The sequence below is a fragment of the Tetrao urogallus genome (assembly GCF_951394365.1).
Source record: "Tetrao urogallus genome assembly, chromosome: 1".
Taxonomy (NCBI): domain Eukaryota; kingdom Metazoa; phylum Chordata; class Aves; order Galliformes; family Phasianidae; genus Tetrao; species Tetrao urogallus.
The window spans coordinates 143491667-143515708 of record NC_136813.1 but is presented as its reverse complement, the minus strand read 5'-3'; the positions used below and the strand labels follow the sequence as shown (position 1 = coordinate 143515708).

Genomic DNA, 24042 nt, shown 5'->3' with positions numbered 1-24042 from the left:
TGGCCTCCAAACTCGGTGCTGCATGGTTTTCGTGCCCCCCCACCGTCCTTACTGCCCAGGTGTGGGGCCGAGGTGACGCTCTGCCCTGCGAAATGGCTGGCGTCGGACACTCAGCCCCAAGACCGGCTCTATCCTGCTTTTATATAATGGCCTTTGTGTATGTACGTGGGTATTTTATCTTATATAAAAGGGCCCTGGTGCAAAATGGTGTGTGTGTGTCTGTGTGCGGGGAGCGACATGTAGTATTTGTAGTATGTTGTAGGTGTGAGGTGGATATTAACGTGAGCACACGCTTTGCTCTGAGGTGGTGGTGTGTTATTCCTGTGTGGAAAACGCAGTGGGTTAAGGGACCTACGGCCCTGGGAGCACTGCTTTGGCTGGAGGGGTCAGGTCTGCTGGGATGGGAGGGGGGGGGGGGAACATCACACGGCCTTTTAATTGTAAGCATCTATAAATAATACATGGAATGATGTAATTTTTTAAATATCACAGTATAGATTGTATATGCGAGATCTTCATTCTGTAATAGTAGACCCGAAGATGAGATAAGGGCAGGAACTGTAGATGGGGGGTATGCGCGTGGAGTGGGAGGCAGTCAGCAAATGTGGCGGATGTTGGGACTCCTGGAGCAGTTGCTGCTGGGGGTGTTGTGCCCCCATACCACAGATCCCCATGGCCACCCTCCAGCCATCATCCCCCCGCTCTGTTCCCTAAGCACACTTGTGTTGTGTTGGGGGGGGGGGAGATAAGGAGGAGTGACAGCTGTGCGGCCGTGATTTTTCACTCCATTATCCCGCTCCCTGCTCCCACCCCCTCACCCCGGAGCATTTTTTAGATTCCCCTTTGGAGCCTGTTGCTCAATCAGCCAGAAGGGCCGCAGCCTGGCTGTGTGGGGTATCCTCCTTAACCTGGCTCCTGGCTGTCCAGGAAGGGTGGGACCGTGGTATGGTGGGACCCTGCTGGGAACTGTGGTCGGCTGGGGAGCTGTCATGATGTTTGGGTTCCTGGGAACGTGGACTTTGATCCTTGGCTGGCGTTGGAGGGCAAGCAAGTCGGATGTATGTTAACTGGTGATGCAGAACAGCAGGCAACAGTTGGAAACCATGTCTGCTCACTGTGCCCAGGCCTCCCAGTGTGGCTCCCAAGGCACTGCCTGCCTTCCTCGTAATAAGAAAGTCAGAAATAGCCATGGGGTTTTGTGCTCCTCAGATGCACAGAAACACACATGCATGAGTAAATAGAGTTGAGGGAACTCCACCTCAGTGTGCTTTGTGCCTGGTTTCAGGATTCGCAATGTCCCCTGAATGCCTTGATGGGATTATTTTCCCTGGCATCCCTGTAGCTCATCTTTTCCTCTTCCTGTAATCCCACCTCCTGGGGCAGCTCGGGGTTTATGGTCTGCCCAGAATCCTGTAGCTAGTATTATTTTGTGTGTGCATCTCAAAGCCATTTCTTCTTCCCACTTTTGTTTTTTCCTTCGGTGATGCCTCCTTCCCATCTAGCTGCAGCAAGGGAAAGTTCCTCTCACCTACTTGGGAAAACATGAATCATTCCTCACCTTTCCTGTCCCCAGCAGACTCTGTGTCTGTGTTCTGTACGCTAATGCTGTGGCATTGCATAAATCAGGAGTGTGGCAAATGCCTCTAAGAGGAGCCGTGCTCATTGGCTTGGTTCCTAGAACAAGTCGGTGTCCGTGGAAATGGGGAGGGAAAAGGGACCTGCTAGAATGGGGCTGTGTGCTTCAGAAGGGTTGGTTGGGGTGGGATGGGGAACGAACCATGTGGTTGAGAGCCTCCTACCTTCTGGATTTTCTCTGTGGGATGAGTAGGCTGAGCCTGTCTATGTTAATCGGGTGTAGCAGGTCAAAAGGTGAACTGATCACCTGGGGCAAAAGGCTGGGGGAAGGCTGCAAACAAGCAGCCAGCACACCTGGGTGGGTAGCACAGGCGTGGAGGCTGTTGATCACATCAGCAGAGGTGCGTGGAGATAAGCTAAATGGCCGTCCTCCTCCCAACCTGCCTCTCGCAGAGCTCACTCCTATGTGGTGTCTCCTGCTGCCCCAGCCTCCGCCTAGGGGTGGTGGAGTCGCTAGCTCCTGGCGGTCTGTAAGTCTGTCTCACAGCCCTTGGTTCCAGCCCTTTGTTGCAGCTATGGTGCTGGTGTAGTGCTGGGCCAGAGAGAATTCTTTCTCAAAAGCCATGTGCCTGTCCCTCCTGTTGTCCCACGGGTCTGGGAGTGTCTTGGTGCTGCTTATTTTAGGCTCCTTGCAGTGTGAAGCAGTCACCTGCTGGCACATTGTTAGGAGAGATTTCCTTACCCGACTCTGTGAAGAAGATGTTGGGAAAGAGGTTCAACCTTTCTGCATTTTCATGATGGGAACACAGGTGATGTTCTTGAGTGGGTCATGTTCCTGCAGTGTTTCTAACTCATGCTGTTCATGGACACCTGAATTTCAGCACAGCAGCTGCATACAAAGTGAAATATTTTGAGATTTAGGAGCTGTGGCCAGCTTCTGGAGTGAGTGCTGGGTGTAAATGATGGGTTCGTTTTGCAGTCTTCCATGGGGCCCTGATTCAGTTCCAGTTTCTGCTCTGACTTTGTGTTTTTTTTTTGTGTTTCTTTTCTCAGCACAACTAAACCATGGAGCTTCGAGTAGGGAACAAATACCGGCTGGGCAGAAAGATTGGCAGTGGTTCGTTTGGAGACATTTACCTAGGTGAGCGTCAGTCTGTGTCCTTCCACCTGCGTGGTTGTTTTTCTCAGTTGCGTCGTTATTTTTGGTTTGAGAAATATATATTTGCCTGTTGATATTTTTAGCACCATGTAAGATTGGAGATGGTGGAGGTGGGGGGGGAGGAAAAGCTTCAAGAAATACTGCCAGTTGTTGCCCATCCTCTGATGGCACAGAGGGTGGGATGAGCTCCAGTTTGTCTCCCAGGTATTGGAGACACGGTGACATTTGATCAAACTGATCTAGATCTGGAGTATTGAGAGTGTATTTGTTACACACCTTGCTCCAGCTCTCTTGTTGACTTTTACTGAGCTTGGGTGTGTGTGGATATAAACCCACGTGTCAGAGTGGGAGGTGGAAAGGGAGAAGATGGACTTTCCTCCAGGGCAAAAGGAATGGAGCGATGGAAGGCTGATAGTGGGAGAGATGGTCCAGCACCTGAAAGAGAGAGGCCCGACACAGGGAGGTGTAAAACAGGTCGGGGAGGAGGCTGGCATGGCTAAAGTTCTGGGGCCCAGATCTAGTAGATTGTGGGTGAGGTAGAATTTAGACTTATCATCTGGGGTAGCCTCAGCTGGGAGGTGCATGGGATTGATGGACAAAGCCTGTGGAACTCTTGAGTTTTTATTATCGCAGCACTTGGGGAGAAGCACCTCCAAGCCAGCTCACTGAGGTGTATATGCATTTATTCCCTGATGCTTTGCCCACTGATGTTGCTGGCACAAACTCTGTGGGGCTGGAGGGGCAGGACAATCCAGTAGCCTGATAGAACCATCCTTGAAGTTTCTTCACCTGTTGTCCACTTTGCACCATTACCTTTGAAGCTGTGCTCCTCTGGGCCAGCGGAATGGGCCTGCAGTTCCTTTCTTGGTGTTTGCACCCTTTTGGTACTTACAGATGGTTATCATATGCTCCTTGACTGTTTGTTTGCTCAGTTGAGTCGTATTTTGCTTCCTGCTACATCCACTGCTCTTCACTGTTGCTGTTCTTCCAATTTTTCCCAGTTTATCCATCTGCTGAGCAGCTTGGAGCCTACACAGCATTTTAGGTGTGGCATTTCCAGTGTTGGGCAGAGAAGGGCTACCCTTGAGCGGTCTGTAACACGATGCCTCTGCATAAGCTGCTTTGGGTCTCCTTGGCTTCCCCCATCACCAACACTGTATCATGTTGCAGAATTGGCCTGAACATGCTGTCAGCTGTATTGTGCAAAGTCTTTTCCAGGTTCTGCAACATCTCTTTGCCCCTCCCCTAGCTGCCTTCGTTGAATGCCTCTAGTTCAGATTACTTTGCCTCATTTTGTAAATCACCTGTTTTCGACCTCTGGCTTTTATCTCTGGCTCTCCCTTGCTCTATTATTCTCTCTTGATTGGTGTTGGCAGCTCCCCTTGAATAAGTACCCTTTGGGAATCACCGGTAACAGGCTTTGTTGCCACCTTCATCCAGAGCACAAACAAAGGTGATAAATAATGGATTGGGGATCCCAATTCCACCCTGCGATGCCATCACTGCAGCCCTTCCTGCTTGTCACTCCTCTGTGGCCCATTAGTGTCTCAGGTGACAGTGCATGCAACACCCAGGTGCTAGGGATAAAAGGGTAACAATTTGTTAGCCTGGATACAACATTTCCACCTATGCTTGAGCTCGGAGCCTTCCAGACCCTTCCAAAGCACTGGAAAGTGCCGTGATCTTGCAGAACATCTGGGATGTGTGTGGAGAAAGCAGGGAGGCACTGAGTGGGAAGGCCTGATTCTGCATTTCTACATCATGTAGCAAGTTCTGTACCTGTACAAAGTGGGCATGGAAAAGCAGCAGCTCAGGTGAAGAGATTGTCCCCTCCTTGCCCATAACTAAGCCACACAAGCATCAAGGGAAGCTCCAGTGCCCAGTGTGAGGAGCCTCAAGTGGCTTGGTTTACTCAAATGTAGTATCAAAGCCCTTGTGATGTGCACTGAGGTGCAGGCCAGCCTGTTTTGAAGCAGTGATAGTGAGACTTGTTGGAGCCAGGGTGACACCCCAGCCTGGAGGGATAGGCTCACAGTCTGTGCTGCTGATTGGGCTCACACTGTCCTCTCAAGGCCTGGGTTGCAGACAGAGACTTATTCACTTGAATTTCTCTCCTGCACCGGATCCACCTCTAGGTTTCCTTCGTGATGGAGTGGAGGAGGAGCAGAGACAAATGAGTTTTGTCTGTATCTGAAGGCTGGTTTGGGCTGGATGCTTTATTCCCAGGTTTTTCAAGACATTGGTGCTTCTGTGATCTGTGGGTACTGTGTGCTCTACTCCTTGGGATTTGTTTTTGGGTTTCCTGCCAGAAGGAAATGCGAATTTCCACATGGTCACACACAAAGGGAGGTCTCCTGTTAATCATAATCTGAGGCTCAGATCATGCAGATAATGGCAGATCTCTTGCTTTTGTGCTCTACCTTGAGGGTTATATATGCTGAGCAGAGTTCCCCTGCACTGGGTGGATGGGCACTGGGATTGAGATGGCAGCAGGCCTGAGCCTGCTCACCTCTGAAAAGGAGAGGGAAACCCCAGGAGAGCAAAACCTAGAGGAGCCACAGGGACATTGGGGTTGATGGGAGGCTGCTGCTTTGTCAGGGTGTCGGTGAAGGGGCCTGGCCACGGTGCTGCCTGTGATGCAGATGACTAGGGTGCACCAGAAGAGCCCTTGGGATGAGTAGGGGGCAGGGTGACGAAGGGGGGGGGGGGGCCTGTTCTGCAGACAAAGCATGCCGGGACAGGGCTTTGGACAGTTCCTGGTTGCAAGCTCCTCCTCAATGGGAGGGGAGCGATTTCCTTTGTTTCCTGGACTGTTAACTCTCTCTCGCCCTCTGACTTCCCCCATCTGCTCACAGCCTTCCTTTCTTCTAAGAAAGCTGCTAAGCTGGTGGTGGGGAGAACCCGTTGTCCTGCTCAGTGCGGAAGGTTTGCTGTATCAGACATGCAGCGAGGCTTCTGCTCTTAAAATCCTGCTCAGCAGGTGACATGCTCTGTCCCCAGGGCCCTGTTTCAAACAGCTCGTGATGAATGAGTAGTGTTTGTGCAGCCCCCACAGCGGAGCGAGACTGGGGGTGGATGTTAGGAATTATCCCTGATCCTACATGCGTCTCTCAACTGGTTGAAGCTAGGCAAGTTCTGCTGTGTTTGTCTGGGCTTTCTCAGTCTGGAGAAGGAGCAGGGAGCTGTTAATTTTGTTGTTTGTATCTTTTGAAAGATGGTGGTTTAAAGCATTGAACAAAGCATGAGAGAGACCCCTGGCTTTGGATTCTTGCTGTCTGCTAGTTCTCGAAACAAAAAAAATGGCCGAGGGAGCAACCTAAAGATATTTGAGGTGGGGGGGCTGATCTGCAAATGTGAGCTACGTGCATCCTCAGCAAAGACCCGCCCTGTTTTAGGTCTGATTCATCCTCGTTTTACCAACCTAGGCCATAGTTTCTGCTTCCTGTAAGAGACTGACACAAGCATTTGGGCCACGGAGTCTGTGGGTCTGGAGGCCATGCTGAATGGTGTACTTCTATTTTGTAGAATTGAAGCTTTCGTGACTTTTAACACCCCCTCCTACGTACCCACCTGCACCCCTTCCATTTCTCTGCTTCTATGCTTATAGATAACTCCCCCCACCTGCAAGCAGCCTTGTAAATGGATGCATTGTCATCTTCCTAAGTATGCAGGGCAGTAAGGAGGTGAGAACACATTCGTCTTGCCACTGTTCAGCTTTGGGCAGTAAGGTTCATTGAAAATGCTAATGCTTCCAGAAGTCAACAAGAGTCATTGTTGCTCGTGTGTCAGCAGATGGACAAGGAGAAGGAAAAATCCCCCAGGGGAGGGATGAGGGAGCTGCTGCTGAGGATTTGGAGGAAAATCTTTACAAAGGCAAGGGAAAGAGAAAGGAAGGAAATGCTCTTGTCTGTCTGGGTATCCTGGGTGTTTCCACACTGAATGAGGTCTCGTGATTGAACACGAATTTAGAAGGTAGATAACCAGTCTGTGACCACATGAGTACTGTGGTCTGAGCGCCTTCTGCTGTTCTTTCTCTAACCCCTTCCACTCCTGATCTTTGTAAGAAGGGTTCTGTGTGGTGTGAAGAGAATGCACAGGCTTGTTTTGCAGACCAGCAGGCTTTTAAGTGGGAAATATCAGCCTTTTTCAAACAATCACACTTAGCTCTAGCAATCGGGCTGCCTTTTCCCCACTTCTGTTTGCCTGACTCCGAAGTAAAAGCCCTTATTAAATTCATCCCGTTGCTCCTCTTCCTTCCCCTCCCTCAAAGCACCCTAAATAATTCCTCTCCCTCCTTAGTGTTTACAGCCTTCGAATATTTGCAGACTGTTGTCATGTCCCATTCTTCCTCCCCACCCTTCTTAGTTGTATCTCTTGTCTACATTACATATTTAGCTCTTTTAATCTTCCTTAGTAAATCAATCCCTCCAGGCCCTGATGGTTTTTGTTCCTCTCTTTCAAATTCCTTGCAGCTTGCCTATCTTGACCTGATGCTGTAATATCTAGATGACGTCTTGTTGCTAGCAGGGAGCTCTTGGCTAGCTCTATGTACAAGTAGTGCCTGAACCCTTTAGCAGGAGGTGGATCACCTTAGTATCCAGTGGGAGAAGAAATCTAGATGCATGAACTTCTCCTTTTTTGATAGAACAGCTGCCTTGGTGGACTTTTTGTTAAGACCTCGACCCTTAATGCAGGGACTGGGGAGCATGAGTTCACCAGACCTACCAAAATGTGCCATAGGTTTTCTACAAAACGTTGTTTTCCCCTTGTGGTGTTCCCCGTGCATATTCTGGAGCAGCGCTGAGAAGCTGCTCTGAATCTGAGCTGCTCTCTGATTTGTGCTTGAGTGCAACTTGTAACAGTTCCTGATACATGGAAGAAATTGTCTGTATTCCAGGCAGGCACTGGAAGGGGGGAGAGAGAAGCAAGTTTTAAGTGTCATTCCCGTGACCTGTGTACAGATCTTTGTTCTTTCCATTTTAGGATGATGTGAAACATCTGGAATCCTCTCTGCTAATAGGAGAGAAGGATCAGCCTGTTCCTCCTTTGGCAGTGCCCTTTGGGACCAGAGTGCTGGCTTTCGTGGCTGGCAGCTTGCTTCTCTTTGAGGAAAAGTGTGTGGGGAGGTGCTTTTGTATTCATTGCAAGCTTGCTAGCAATACCTTCAACAAAAGGCATCTGAGTAGCTTAATTCACTACTGGATTCAGTTTACTTCTTCATGCTTCTAATTTTGGATGTAGCAAATGTTTCTGTATTGGCAAAAGATTAAATACATTATTAAAATCCTCAGGAGAGAAAGAAGCTGGAGATTTGTGAACTGTATTGAGAGCCCAGAGGTAGCTAGGAATGTCAGCAATGTCTCCTCCTGAGCTAATTGGCCCTGTTGAAGTGTGTGGCTTCTAGAACCTGAGGTAACCAGAAATTTTACCGAGGAAGATGTACTCCATCTCACTGCCTGGATGGCTGGCTCATGTTCTGGAGGCTAAGAATATGGTCAGCTCAAACTTCTGCTCAGGATAGTTCGTGCTGATGCAGATTGTTCTCCCAAAGCCTGGCGCTTGTTGTCCTGGCCTGTCTGTAGGATCAGAGCTGGCTTACTGGTCATGTGCCTTCCTCTGTGCCTGTCTTTGCAAATGGCAGTGCTGGAAACTTGGTATGAAGTGGCTGAATAATCTCATTTGTTTTGCAGAGAATAAACCTTCAGATTTACCCTGAAATTTTGGCGTCTGCATGGGCCTTGTTAAAAGTGTTTAGCTTCAGTGGAAGCCTGCACAATCTTCCTTTTACTCTCATCTCTGTGCAGGAGCCAACATTGCGACTGGTGAAGAGGTGGCTATCAAACTGGAATGTGTCAAAACCAAGCATCCCCAGCTCCACATTGAAAGCAAATTCTACAAGATGATGCAAGGAGGAGGTGAGATAGGGAGGGAAAAGATGGGACCGGGGGAGTGGTTGAAAGAGGGAGTTATTCTGGAGGGCCTTAGAAAGAAAATGATTTTGGTATTACATAGAACCTTCCCAGCAGGGGATGCAGCAGTTTTCCTCTGTTCTGTGGCTTAATTTTTTAATTTTTTTTTTCCCCAGTGGGTATCCCCTCCATTAAGTGGTGTGGAGCAGAGGGGGACTATAACGTGATGGTGATGGAGCTCTTGGGGCCGAGCCTGGAAGATCTCTTCAACTTCTGTTCCCGCAAATTTAGTCTCAAGACAGTTCTGCTCCTGGCAGACCAGATGGTGAGTTTCCTCTGAAGCATTTGTGCCTACTCTCCTTTTCCATACCTCCCCCCCTTCCCCTCTGCTCAAGAAATGCTACATCCCAGGCTTTTTCATTTAGCAGCAAGTGGCTGCCAGGTTTTACTTTCTTGATGAAGGCCTGGATCCTAGGCGCTGCTGGGTGTTTCTGATCTCTGTCCCTCCTTCCTTTTTTGCTCACCCTCACATCTGTGCATGTATTACATGCACAGATACTTTTACCTACATGGTAAATGACTGACACTGCTATCCATCTTGAGTAAACAGTACGTGCCCTGGGCTTAGGACCCTTCTGGACCCTCTCCTTTCCCAGCATGGCTAGGTTTGGAAGTTGACTGGTGTCAGTCCTGAAGCTCAAAGTTTTAATCCATGGAAAGTTAATTCCCATACCTCCTCGTGGTGCTGATGGTGACCTTTCCAAACTGAGGACTGCTGGTCTGTGGGGTTTAGATCCATTTCCAGATACTGCTACCTCCAGTGCATGGGGATGGTTCATTTTTTTCTTTGACTGCAATCTCTGGTATTCTCTGCCTGAAAAGGGGTACCTTTTCCTTCTTTGACAGGGTAGGGTATCCTTTTAATACGTGCAGCTATCACTTTCATTGATGCAGCTTTCATTTCATTTCTATCACGTTGTTTAATTTGAATTCTTTTTCTCTTCTTGTTCTCCTTCAGATTAGCCGTATTGAGTACATTCATTCCAAGAACTTCATCCACCGGGATGTGAAGCCAGACAACTTCCTTATGGGGCTTGGTAAAAAAGGCAACCTAGTATACATCATTGATTTTGGTTTGGCCAAGAAGTACCGGGATGCCCGGACCCACCAGCACATACCTTACCGGGAAAACAAGAATCTGACTGGCACAGCTCGTTATGCTTCTATCAACACCCACCTGGGAATCGGTGAGCCTGCTGCTGCCCCTTGGTGGGGCTTTCCATGGGACATAGCATGTACCTTGTGCAGGGGGGTGGCATGCCTTCTGAAGTTGCAATGCCACATTGTCACAAAAACCAGCATGGCCCAGTAAGCAGGTGCTGGCTGGCTACTGGGTTCTGTGCCTGGCTTTTCTACTGGCACGTATGGAGATCGTAGGCAAATAACTTTATTGGCCTGTCTTTGTCAACTCTTCTGTCTTATGTGGCCATCTGAACTCCTACAAGCAGAAATGGTCTACTGGACTGTGTTATGCACTGCTTAGTGCAGCAGAACCCTACTTCAGTGGTGAGGCTGTGACCTCCTCGACTTCACTGCCACTAACTCTGCCTTCTACAATTTTTGCAGGCTTGTAGATATGTAAAAGGCATTCAGAGGCATTAAGTCTGAAGGGATACACGCAGCTGAAGCCTCTTACTGACTCCTGTCTGTATCAGTGCTGATTTTGTGGCTGTCAGAGCTGGAACATAACAGGCCACTACTGGGAATGGGGACAGGAACGTGCTGGAAATGCACAACGAGCTGGAATAAGGGGAGGTTTCCTACTGCCCAAACATGCAGGTTTTGTAACAGTGAGGATTGGCTTCTGTAGGTCTTTAAAATCTGTGGGTTTTCAAACCACAGTGTCCCACTCACCTCTGAGAGTAAACATGAGGCAGCTGTAGGGAAGCAGGGCTCTGTGCTTGGTGCCTAAGGCTAGTATAGTGCTGAGAGTTCAGCCAGGTCTTACACTGGTGTTGGACGTTGTTACAGGCTTTGCAGATACCCCACACAGGTTAACAGCCAGGGCACTTAAACCTCTTGAAGTCACCCAAGTTTGTCCTGAGAGTGAGCCTCAGTGCACGACACCTGGTTGATGTGGGGAGCAGAGATGAAATCCTCCTGCAGTTTTCTTTTCTCTTCCCTTCCCTGGCTGGATATTTACTTCTTTGTGTGACTTCTTTGTCCCCACTGTGAGAGTTTCATTGTTACAACGGGGTTCCTTCTAAACAGGCTGACTTTGTTCTGCTACTGGTTGACAAACCCGATCGGCAGAAACATTGAAACCACCTTGCCTGTCCAACACAGCTCGCTCTTGGCTCGGTTGGTTCTGGGAGACCTTCTGAAATGTGTAAGCTGGGAATTTGAAAATCACAGCAGAGAAGTGAAACATCTTAAACTGCTGCCTACATTCTGCAAGATTTCGTATCTTAATATTCCTAGGGAAAGCTTTCAGTTCTCCCTTCTTGACTCTGGATTCTTGAGAAAACATCTACAAGACTTCACCTGCAGAAAATAGAGCAATTTCCCACTGTCTTCCTTCCTTACTACTGTGTGGTGTGGCTGTATACTGAAAATGTTTTATTTATATCAAAATGAGGAGTGTTGTGTGTTGAGAGTGGGCTATGATCTCCTGACCTCTTTCACATAGCAAAAATAGTTCTTGCAATGCTCTCCAAGTTGGTCTTGTATCTTGGCTTGACCTGCTTATATATAACTGACTCTCCATTGAATTCTTGGTCAAGATTTCCACAGCCATGGTAACTGCCACAAGGAGACATGCACAAAATAATTCTTACTGCTATGTCTGTCAGTTTTTTTTTTATTTTTATTTTTCATGTGTGCCTTCCCTGTCTGAACCAAGCACGAGATGCTAAATGTCTGGTTGTGGGCTTTTTTTGTTTTCTTTTAGGAATTTATTATTCATCTGACCCCTAACTTAGCCCTTTGCTACTGGTGGTTGGCTTGTGTATCAGGGTGAACAAACAGTGTCTGAGTGCTAATCCAAGGGCAAACTGCATAGGCCATCAATCTGAGCGTAGCAGTCACTTGTTCTCTTCATGCCCTTTGCTTCTGAAATGCTGGGTGTGAGTTGCTCAGTGCAACAGGTCTTCAGTATGTTTTCTCTGTGCTGCAGATAGTTGCCCTGAATCATATAAAGGCTGCATGGCTTGCCTGGAGCAAAGGGGATGGAGTGTCATAGTTGCAGCTGAATTTCCTGTTTCTCAAGACCTTGCCACAGGATAAATGGCAGACATGTTTGTGAGTTAGCAGCATTGCCATGGGAACTGTCACTAATTTTTTTTTTTTTTTTTTTTTTTTTTTTACTTGTCAGATACTAAATTCTCTGTCATAATGTTCCATTAATGCAGTTTTGAGAGAGGGAAGGAACCAGGTGCTGGGGTATTCATGCGACGGGAATAGCAAATGAATAAATGCCTTTATTTGAATGTGCAAGCTAAGGACTGGGCATTCCGATGTCTGGAGGAAACACATTCTTTTTCCAGTGACCAAGGAAAAAGTAGGAGGCGAGATTGGAGAGGGTTTCCATAGTGGGAGACTTGCTGTTCGGGGAGTCAGTGGACTGTGCAGGCTTTGGTTCACGCATTCCAGTCAATTTTCACATGCTCCAGGGATGAGAGTCCCCTGCACCCTCTGAAACTCGTGAGGTCTGAAATAAATGCCCAGGGGTGCCCAGGAGGCAGTCTTGGTGGGCTCTATCTGGATGACAGCAGGCTGGGCTGGGATCGGGGGCCACTTTTTCCCCGAACTCGTCTCATAGGCAGCATCATGGGCTGTGCCCATCATCAGGTTCTTTTGCTGACCCTGCTGGCTGCCACCCATTTCAGACTTCTGCTGTCATGTAGTGGGGAGAGAAAGAGGAAGCGTAGTCTGAGAATGTGCAGTGTCAGGTCTGAGTGTGTAATCAGGAAAGCATTGCTCGGTTAAAACTGCTTGTAGCAGTTCTAGTAGTAGTGAAGAATTGTGTTTTAAGGAGGCCTGCATGGGGACTGCATTGCTTGGGATAGGATTGGAAAGCACTGGCCTGGGGGACTGGGAGGTACTTTCATTTGCCAGGAAACTAGTTTGGTCATGAACCTTGCATCCAAGGCAAACAATCCTGGTTCTGCTTTTGCCCAAACATGTCTTCATCAGGCAACTCGCCTTCTTGCTACTCACCTCTGACTCTGCTCCTTGCAAGGAACCTGCTTGGGAACAGAGCTGGGAAGCAGGCTGGGATTCTCCCCAAGAGTGGGAGGAATCTGGCACCATATCCCCGTGCCACTCCTAAGAAGGGGCAGATTGCTTGCAGAGTGAGTTGGATTCAAGAGACTGCGCTGCGTTGTGTGGGATGGCGACCTCATGCTTTGTATTGAAAGGGTTTTTGGGTGAGGAGCTGTCTTACGAAAGTAGCAGTCCCCTGTCTGTTATAGGAGAGCTGAGAAGCTGAACTGAAACAGAGAGAGGAAACGTGATGTGGTGCTGCAGGTTAGGTGCAGGTCATGACTGTAATCCTACTTCTGAGCTGACTCGCTCTGTGCACCCATTCACATCACTGGTTTTTCTTTTCTTGTTCTGTGGTGTGAGATGTTTGCCTTGTGCTCAGGGATGTTATGTGGTTAATCGATGATTACCAAGCTTCTAAAAGTGGGAAGTAATGGTGTTAAATAAAATTTCCATAGTACGTAGAAGTGAGGGTTTTTTCTAACTCTAATTGCCTGCTTTTGCTGTCTGCTATTACTCAGTCGTCTGTGGCTGTTGGTGTGTGAGGTCAGCCAAAAAAAAAAAAAAACCCACCCAAAAAAACACTTGAGATGTATGATTCTGAAAATGAAACAAAGGAATGGAATATGTAAACTTATTCCATCACCCAAGGTTTAATCCAGGGTCTTGCAGTTGTGGCTATGACTGAAAGAAATGCACGGTGTTCCGAGGTCTGCATAAGTACTGTTCAGGCAGTGTGGCAGCCACAACCCATCATGTTGGTGCTTCAGGCTCCTCTCAGATTTGAATCCCACTAAAATCGTTTAAGTGGACTACAGTGATGAGATGAATCTGAGAAAGCTGACTTCAGGGCTGCCACACAGTAAGGCGTTTATCACACTGCCTTTTAATAATTAGGTTTTGTGCTTACAGTTATTTTTCTCTGTCATGTTGCTGTGCTGAAGCACGCGTCATGTGCACTGGTGAGCCACCCAATTTAGTTCTGTAATCTATCTCCTTGCCTCCAGTAAGGGCTTGTAGCATCCCCCACTGACTGCAGTCTTCATAGCCTTCTGTCCAGTAGATTTCTCTGGTTCCTGCTCCAGTCAGGGAATCCATAATTATGGACTGTTAAAGTTACTGTTTGGGTAAGTTGAAGGCTGGCAAATTGCACGATCCAGGTTGCCCTCCACACCTGTTTTTTCAGGTCCTGGATGTGCATTCAGTGTAGGTTGTTATCAAATATGGTTTAGCTTTATTTATTTTATGCGTGGTGTGTAATCACAGCTGTCTGAGAGTGTATGCATGCCAGCCTTCACCCAAATGCAATACGGCCGCTTTCTTTTCCCTGCTTCCTCCATAGCATCTAAGTGTCTCCCAGCCGGTACTGCAGTTATCTTTGGCAGCAGCCTGATGAGATTAAGAAGCATTAGCCCCTCTAAAGTGGACAACTTGAGGCAGTGAGTTAGTGAGGTCAGAAGAAGCTGTTACTTCAGCACGTTCGACATAAGGTAGTTCAAGGATCAGCAAGGCTTCTTTCTTCTATGCTCCTGTCTTGGACCATAGCATTTTTACAGTATTTCATGTTCTTTGAACCCAAGGCACTTCCCTCCTAAACCTGAAGCAATGGAACCTGCTTTTCTTTTGCAATCAAGGCCATTTTTTCTTTTTTTTTTTCCTTCCACTGCCACTCCTCCCCTAATTCTAATTTGCCAAGCCCCCTGACCCGCAGAAGCACTAGGAGGGTGGAAGGAGGAAGGAAGGCCCACAGTGAATTGCAGAGCTTCTGTGTCAAAACCATCTTGAGCAAACTTTTGGTTTAAAATGGCTTGGTCCTGACAGAGAACAAATTTGGGAAACAAAACTTTTAGATGTGATTTTATAAAATGCAAAGTGGATCCTTATAATGGCATGTTAAGGGCAATCCTTGCCTGAGTAGAGCTGGTGGTGTCAGTTATACAGTCATTGTCATTTGGAGGGGAACCTTTTTGGTTAAAATATGCCTTTTTCTTCCACATCTTGAAAAACTACCAGTCCAGAAACTTCCTTGCACAGTATTACCTAACAATATTACCTGTTAAGCTTCTCTTAACTGTCAGCACAGCTGTTTATCTTAAGAAGGGGTCACCAGTTCCTTGTTTCTGCCCTGCGTAAAGAAGGTTAAGTGGAATATGTGTTTGACACTGTAGTGTTGGGCTTGTTTCTGTGAGCTTTGCTTTTCTATAACCATCTTTGCCATGACTAATCCCTGGGCTGAGTATCATCCTGGGTGGAGAAGTGCAGGTGCCCTTCCTCTGTGACAGGAAAGGGCAAGCATGTGATGCTGCTGTTGTGTGAATTAAGGCTCCTCCAGTTGAGGATATAGGCCAGTCCACTTCTTAAATAGATAGTTGTTCTCTTGTGAGGAGTACTTTAACTCTGCAGTATGAACAGGAATTTTTACTGGACTTTCTTCTGTCCTTAAAACTAGGGTTTTTCTGTCCTTATAGAACCACCAAAGAAGAGAGAGAGATTGTTTCTTTGATTCTGTGTTCACCTCCAGAGCTGTGAAATTGCCAAAGCAGTTCTAGTTGCCACTCACTCGTTGCCCCATGTAACTTTTTCCCTACAGAACAGAGTCGTCGTGATGACCTGGAGAGCCTGGGCTATGTGCTCATGTATTTCAACCTGGGCTCGCTGCCTTGGCAGGGCCTCAAGGCTGCCACCAAGCGCCAAAAGTACGAGAGGATCAGCGAGAAAAAGATGTCAACGCCAATTGAGGTGCTCTGCAAAGGGTACCCTTGTAAGTGCTCTGATTTTGATGGCTGTGTTGTCTGATGCATGGCTTGCCCTCCTGCTGAAACTTCATGGAGTCTTGAATAATGAAGGGCCCAGAGCCTGGTGTGCTGCTGACGCCAGTGAAGAAAATTAAAAGAGACCTTTGATGATACAGTTCTGGTTCAGAAGTGGGAAACAGATGCTCTAGTGTAGAGCTGAGCCTTTTGTTAGTAAGGGCGTGAGGGTGCTGGGAAGAATCTTTTAGAATCTCAGAAACGTTCTGGATGGAGGTGGGCATTGAGGTGAGAAGATGTGCAGGTGATCCTGAGTTATTCTGGATAATAGGAATTAGGGTCAACCAAGATGAGTTCCAGAAATAACCAGGCAATGGAGTAGAAAGTGCGATTCATTGTAGAACAAACGTAGAATAATGTGTGTGAGGGGAGACTAGAAGGCTCAAACTTCGTGTCACATAGAAACTTGTAAGCTCTGATCTGACAGGTGTCACTCAGCAGTGAGCTGTTCCAGTTACAATGGATGGTTCTGTGAAAGCAGCAGATTTGCACTTAGTGGCTACTGAGGAAAGCGGATCAGGTGTAAAGGATTACTAGAAAGAGAAAAAGCACAAAGAGTATACATAAACCCTTGGCCAACTCACACCCTACTCGCACTGTGCAGCTCTGGTCCTTCCTCTCTTTCAGAACAGGTGCAGTAGGTGTGGAAAAGGTCCAGGAAAGACAAGAAGGAAGATGAGCAGCAAGGTGACTTCTACTCAAGCAGTAAATAAGCAAACTTGAATCTGGAAAGGAGATGGTTAGAGAGGAGATGATCAAAGTCTGTATTCTCACTGTGCCCCCAGATTTTTGGATGGGAGCAGATTCCTTTTCCAGTTCAAGAACTGGAGCAGCCAAATGAAGCTGGCTTTTGCTAGCTTCAAAACAAAGTTATAAGCTTCTCTATGCAGGCAGTAGGAGACCCGTAGAACTCCTTCCCAGAAGATGTTGTGGATGCTTAAAGGAGAGGTTGGACATTGCTGTGGAAGAGAGATCTACTGAGGGTTATTAAATAATTAGAAACAACACCAAACTCAGGAACTTCCGGATCTGAAAACAGGTCAGAGCTGGGCTAGTGTCAATAGAGGCATCAGACGTGCTTGCCCTGGTGTTCCTTTTTGGTAGCTGTCTACTCCTGACCAGAAGCTACTGGACTAAGAGGACCTCTGGTCTGAGCTGAGGTGCATCTCCTGTTACAGAATTCTATCCCTTCCAGTCTTTCTAAATGGCATCAGTCATATTCATATCATGCAAGCCTGCATTCCTCTCCTTCAGCAAACACTGTGACTTGCTGCCTCTTGCTTGAAGAAGCAGACAGAAGAGAGATTTGTGAGCATTACCTCTTGTAAAAAAATACGGATGGAATCTTCTCTGTGGCTAGAGCACTACAACCTTCAAAGTCTGTTTTCCTCCTTTCCCAGCTCTGTGTCTGTGCTGTCCTGATGCAGCCCGTTGCTGCTCAAAAGCTGTGGTAGATCTCCAGTGAGGCTGGGGAACAGTGTCTAACAAGTAGCTGTTCTCTGCTCTCTCCAGCTGAGTTCTCGACATACCTCAATTTCTGCCGCTCGCTGAGGTTTGATGACAAACCTGACTACTCGTATTTGCGACAGCTCTTCCGCAACCTCTTCCACCGCCAGGGCTTCTCCTACGACTATGTCTTTGACTGGAACATGCTGAAATTTGTGAGTATGTATGTGGGGAAAGGGCTGGGTGGGATGTGGATGGGTTTTATGGCATGGGGAGGAAGGTAAGAAACTGCCTGTTATCTGTACTTACCCCCAGTGATCAATTTGGGAAAGGGAACCAGGTAGAGGCAGACCAGCATGTTCCATGATGCTAACTGGGGGGGATACAGCTACAGTTCTGGCAGCCCATCTGATGCAACGTGTGGGTCAGTAGATAGACCTCTTGCTGTATGGTTAGAAATCTTTTCTCAGAAGGAGTGAACTATACCAGAAGATAGGACAGAGTAATAGGTTGCGGTAGCAGCTGTAGTACCACGTGCTTTCATCCACGTTCTTCTCCATGGAAGAACGCCCTCTAGATGGAGTGGAAGATGGTGAGAGGAACTTGTTTATGGGATGGAGCTCTGCTTTCCTGTTGTGTTCAAACACCCTGGATTTTCTGTCTGTTGCTGCTGTCTCTCTTAACTGACAGCCACGTGGGATTTCTCTCTCTGTCCTAGGGAGCAGCCCGAAACCCTGAGGATATGGATCGGGAACGGCGAGAGCACGAGCGAGAAGAAAGGATGGGACAGCTCCGGGGCTCAGCCACACGAGCACTGCCCCCTGGCCCACCTGCTGGAGCCACTGGCAACCGTCTTCGCAATGTCGCTGAGCCCATGGCCTCCACCCCCACCTCCCGAATCCAGCAGTCCGGTGAGCAGGATGGGAAGGCTGGTGGAATGTGTGTCACCCCTGTTCATCAGCTGGGTGCTGTAACCGCTGACTGGTGTTGTCTCGCTTTCCTATGCCTCAACAGGAAACACGTCCCCCAGAGCAATCTCAAGAGTGGACAGGGAGCGGAAGGTCAGCATGAGGTTACATCGAGGAGCTCCTGCCAACGTCTCCTCATCTGACCTCACAGGGAGGCAAGAAGTGTCACGGATTTCAGCATCACAGGTGAGCCCCTGCCTGAGTGTTCCACAGAGACTAAGGGCCCTGCAGCAGGTTTTGCCTGATGCGTTAGAGCTGACGTGAAGGCACACTGCCTGAAGCTTCTGCAGCACGCTGGGGAGTGGTACCAGGTTACAGCTTCACTCTTCAGTTGTGTGCTTTCTGCAAGCTGTGCCTAGCATGGTCTTAGATCTGTTTTGCTCTTTTTAAGCCTTCACCTGGTAGTCTTCCAGACCACAGTGGTTTCAAGTGAACCTTGGGAAGGGTGATACATGGGAGAAGTGCTCAGCCTCTCTGTTTTGCTGTCCGTGCCCCTTCTTCATCTCTCGCGTATTCTTTCTGTTCTTTTGTAGACAAGTGTGCCATTTGATCACCTTGGGAAGTGAGGAGCAATTGCCACTGGACCAGTGTTTGCTTAGGTGAGTCCTGGTGCCTGGGATCCTGCAAGGAGGGGATTGCTAGCATCAGGGATTAGGTTAAATCCTTGATGTAACTGTGGGGGATGGGGCATTTCATTTCCCCTTTGCCTTACTTTGAGGTATTTTTTGGCTTTGGGAGGAAGAGCAAAGGTTGCTGCCAGAGCCTTGAGGATGAATAATCTTGGGTGTGAAAGTAGCTTCTGTTTTTCCTGGAGGGTGGGGAGGGGAGAGAAGGTGCTGCGCTGGGGAGCCATTTTGTTAATTCCTGATGAATGCTTTTCTGGCAGTGTGATGGTGGGGAGGAGTGTGAAACTTTGCACAGCTAAAGAGTATCTCATCTAACTGGACAAGGTAACTGAGGGGTGGCAGGAGAGCAGGAGAAAAAGGCGATTTGGTTAGTTCTGCTCCAGGTGGTATTGAATCGACTGGGGAGAGCCTCTTTGCCTAACTTCCTTTTCTCTTTCTCTCTTTTTTTTTTCTTTTTTTTCTTTTTCTTTTTTTTTTTTTTAATTTTCTTGATTTCTAGTGTCTTCACTGTATTTTTCTTTTAAAAAACAAAAAACCCCAAAAAAAAACAAACAAAAACCTAAAAAAAAAAAAAACCTGACAAAATCACACACACAAACACAAAAAGAAAAAAAACAAACAACAAAAAAACAACCAACAAACAACAACAGATTTTCTTTTTGCCAATGAGGAGTCGAGCTGTGCCCCGTGCTGGTACGAGCCATTTCCGAGAGGGCCGCCTGCGTCCCCCAGTGTGAGCACCTCCAGGGAGCCGACGACGCGGGAGCCGTGCAGTAACACCTCTGTGCAGCTGCCCCCAGCCCACCCGGGCCCTTTGCTGCCTGCCCGTACCCTCTCCTGGTTATAGTTTCTTCTTCCTTCTTTCTCCCCTCCCCTTTGGGTATCTTCTGCTTTGTTATTTTTTTTTAATTATTTTCAAATCATATGGTTTCTAGCCATATACATTTTGACTTTGCTCTCCTTTTTCTCTGAGGGCAGGGGAACGGGGCGGGGAGGGGGGAATTTTCTTTTCTGTTCTGTCCTTTTCAGGAGACTTGTGGGCCGGGAAGGAAACAGATTCCAGCCACACTCGCTAGAAGTCCGATTTTTATTGTAATAACAGAATTTATTTTCTCAAGCATTAAACAAATTCTAAGCTGTGAGGGGAATGATGGCAACGGCCTCATCGCTGACTTGGGCTTCCTTTCCTTGATGGCTTCTCTGCGTCTTGGTTCCAAGTGGCTCTCCATGCCAAGACATCCAGAGCCGAAGTACAGGGAGATGAGAACCCACTTCCCATCCCTGCAGCGGGGTCTCTTTTTGTCTGGCTGTGCGTGTTTTTCTATTTTATTTTATTTTTTTAATTTGTAATTAAACTTGTTTTAATTCCTCGGAGAGAGTGTGAGGAGAAGAGAGGGCTACCCAGAAACTTACGGAGCGGTGGCTCTTGCTCTCTCCTTCCCTCCGGCAGCCCCGGTGAGATCCACCCTCCATGCACAACCCCTTCCCTTCCCCTCCCCCCCACTTTAGTTGTTTTTAACTATAATTTAGGAATACTCGAGCTGCCCCGTGGCGCTTGGGGGCTCTGAAACACAGCGCTGACCACTGCGACCTGTGGCCTGTAGCAGACACACTGTCACTGGAGTGTGGGGCCCGTGGGTTGTGGGCAGGGCGGGGGGGTGGGGTAGTCTTTTCGTTCGTTCGTTTTTATCCTTTCTATTTAACGCTTCGTTTTTCCTCCCTGTTGTGTTTTTTTTTTTTTTTTTTTTCCTAATTTATTTACCCCTCTGTCTCTCTCTCTTTTTTTTTTTTTTTTTTTTTAATTAAAGAGCGAAACTTTTTATTACTTTGTAATTTAAAAAAACAAACAAAAAAAAAAACCTGAAGAACTTTGGGGGGGATTTTGTACTTTTTTCCTGTGTAAATATTGGACTTTTTTGAGCTTTATCGTGGTTGTTAATTTGAAGTAATAAAGTAGAAAATGATAAAGTGACACCAGCATCTGTGCTGCCTCCTTCTCATAGCAGGGCCTGGGCCCAGGGAAGCTCTGCCGTGCAGCCCACCCTGTTCTGACTTCCAGGAACGGGTGTGAGTGTGCAATTACTGGAAAAATGGAACTAAAAATAAATCGTCGTGCCTCAGGATAGGCACTGAAATGCAATGCGGGGCCTCGCTTCTAGGGGATCCGAGTTGATCGCTGAAGGGCAGCAGGCCGGGACCCTTCCTTTGGTATAAAGCAGAGGAATTTGGGATCTGTGCTTTTCGCGTTTCAACCTGAAAACAAGCCGCGAAGGAGCAGCGTCGTTGGGCCGCGCTGCCCTTTTAAGAGGGGGCGATGACGTCATCTCCCCGCGCCCCGCCACCACCTCCGACTCCTCCTCCGACTCCTTCTCTAGGGACGGCGCATGCGCAGGTGGGGAGGGCCGAGCGGGGAGGGCCCGGCGTCGCCATGGGCTGGTGAGAGCCGCGCGCGCCCGCCTGCCCCAGCGCCGCTGCCGGCGCCCGCCCGCGGGGCAGCGGGGCAGGGCCCGAGCCCAGCGCCGGGCCGGGCCGAGCCTAGCCCCGCCCGCAGGTAAGCCGGGCCGGGGGAGGAGGGTGGCGGTACCGTGGGGTGCTCGAGGGAACCAGCAGCCCCCTCGCTGAGGCGGCCTCTGCCAACTGCGGGGCCTTGTGGGGCCTGTGCGCCCTACGCCGCTCTCTCCCCTCAGGGCGGTGCTGCCCACACGGACGCGCAGCCCCCGCGCTGCTGCTGGGTGTCACCTTCCTGTGTCGCCTCGCGTGGGGCTGTGCGGGGATCTGCCCTGCTCCGTGGGTGCTGTGTAGGTGTACGGGGAGGCTGTCAGCGCGTTCCTGTATCGCCTGTGGGTTGGGAGCCTGCTGGAGGTTGTGGTCGTCCTGTGAGGAGTGATTCAGGCTCGGCAGGCTGAAGGGATGGGGACGCTTGTGCGTGTCGCTGGGTTCTGGTGAGTGGTAATCCGGGAAAAGGGATGGAGTGGGTTTTTCAGACGGCTTTGTGAAAGCTCCTTGGAAGGTGGTGAAGCTGTCGGAAGGGGAGGAAGAGATGCGGGAGATGGAGAGGAGATAGCAAAGGAGGGAGCATTGTGAAGAAAGTTTGGAAACGTTCTTGCCACGTGTGGAGCTCGGTTGGAAGTAATCGCTGAAGAAGACAGGCTTCCTCCTGGAGAAGTGCTGAAGAGAAAAAGATAAGGGGTGATCAGTGACAGAACAGCATCTGCAGAGGAAATAGAAATGTTTTGTCCTGAGAAGCTGTGGTGCCCCATCCCTGGAGGTTCAAGGCCAGGTTGGATGGGGCCTTGGGCAGCCTAAGCTGGTGGTGTGTGGCTGGGTGGGGTTTGAGGTCCCTTTCAGTTTAAACCGTTTAATGACTCTATGGAATGTCTGTTTCCTATTTTGTACTAAGTAGGCAACAATCAATGAAACTTTAACGGAGCATACATCCTGCTAACAAAGACTTGACTTTTGTTTGACACAGTAGTTACCTATTCCGCTGAACTTGTGTTGCTGGAATTTCTCCTGGAGTCCAAGAGCTAAGCATTCTTCCTAAAAGGGACCAGAAATCTCTTTAGATACATTCCTGCTATTCAGATCCATTATATTGAAGATTTGCATTTGTGCAGTAGTTTGGGGAAATTCACATTTTCAGGATGCTACTGACACTAAACACTAGGGCTTAAAGGAGTGGTGCGATGATGATGATGATGATGATGATGAAGCTGTCTGCTTCAGGTGTCCTCGGGAGTACGGGATGCTTGTGTGTCCACTCTGGTCCAGTGGAGGAGCTTTTAAGTACTTAACAGTATGGTCCAGAAGTGGTGTATGTGCTGTTCTTACTTCTTCCCAAACTCTCTGGGGTTTGCATTCTTGTGGAAGGAGAACACTTTCTTGCCAAGATGTTACATCCTCCCAGAACATGCAGGGCTCTGAAGGCTGTTTGAAAGTGATAAGGAGAATTAAAACACTCAGTTAAAGTAACTGTAAAATATGATACTGCTTAGACTGGAAGCATCTTTTGGAAGTGTTTTTTCATTTTTTTTTTTATTGTGAACTAATTTAGGGGGGAGCAACTGTGCATGTTTTCAGCACGGCAACCCTCAGGATGTTTTTGGAGGTGAAATATTGCCAGTGAAGGCTGTGAGCTCTAACCACCTTCCAGGAGCCTCTCTTGCTAGCCATCCTCCTCCTGAGGATAAGTACTTGCTCCCAGCAAGGTTGTCTCTGGTCTTTGACAGTCAGCTCAGCCTCTGAGGGGTGTTTTGTTTGTGATAGTGTAAGTGAAATATCTGGGAATGCAACAGAACAAACCATTTTCAGGGAAAATGCAGCGTGTGGGCAAGCTGCCCAGGAGCCTTGCTGCACCTGGGTGTCACCAGATCCTTAAAGCCCCCAAGGGGCATAATTTACAGGAAATTCTAGAAGGAAATACCTTACGTGTTCTACCTGCAGCACTGAATGCGCTTAACCCATTGGGTAAGTGCATATTTTAGTGGGAGCTATTGGGAATAGGTGAACGGTTGGACTGGATGATCTCTTAGGTCTTTTCCAACCTTGGTGATTCTATGATTCTATGATTTGTCTTCCCATCCTCAAGTCTGTCTCTGGATTGAAAGGATGGAGATGCTGTTGTTATCATCTTACAGCCACAGCGTGTGGGATTCTGGTTACGCTGAAAGGATCAGCTGTTTGAGGACACTGGATAATGGAGAGTGACCAGGAGCAGAGAGAGATGGCATCACAGTTTCAGCTTGCCTTTTCTAAACTGAAAGCATTCTTCCCTCCTTGGCTGTGTCGTGCATCTGGCGCCTTATACAGTATGTGGCAAAACAAGAACAAAACCCTCTGTGGTTCAGCAAAGAAAATGCCACACGTTACCTAGAGTGGCAATGAAGCCTTGAGAAGGAGACAAGATGAAGTAATGCCTTAAAAGTTGACCTTGCCATGCCACTGTTCCTTCCCAAGGCTGTAAAACATGCCGTGATGATATCAGACACTGCAGAGCTGATAGCTCGGGAGCCTGCAGTTGTCTGCTCATCTCCAGCACACATACACCCTAAGCAGTAGTGATGAAAGTACCTTTCTCTCTCCAGGTCACTTAAAATGAGATGGAAAAGAGAGAGTTCTTCTCTTAATGGCACACCATATCTCATCCCTTTGTGGCTGTTTTGTTAGGGAAGAGCAGTTAGAGTTGGGTGAAGATGGTGGCAGCTAATTGCTCTAAGACAGCTGGGAGTGGCCCCTCTCAGGCTGACTTTCAGACTCTTCCCTGTTCCAGTATCTCTGTGATGGCAC

The 24042-nt window shown here is 48.2% G+C and overlaps 1 protein-coding gene across 1 annotated transcript; it reads left to right on the top strand.

Moving 5' to 3' along the window:
* Positions 1-2640: 2640 nt before the first annotated feature.
* Positions 2641-18696, top strand: CSNK1E (casein kinase 1 epsilon; the record flags this gene model as incomplete). The annotated part of the gene is made up of 9 exons (XM_079549498.1): positions 2641-2716; positions 8539-8649; positions 8820-8968; positions 9662-9890; positions 15497-15667; positions 17229-17377; positions 17881-18073; positions 18177-18316; positions 18664-18696. 9 exons carry the CDS (start codon positions 2641-2643, stop codon positions 18694-18696), a joined length of 1251 nt encoding a protein of 416 aa, XP_079405624.1.
* Between the last annotated feature and the right edge of the window lie 5346 nt (positions 18697-24042).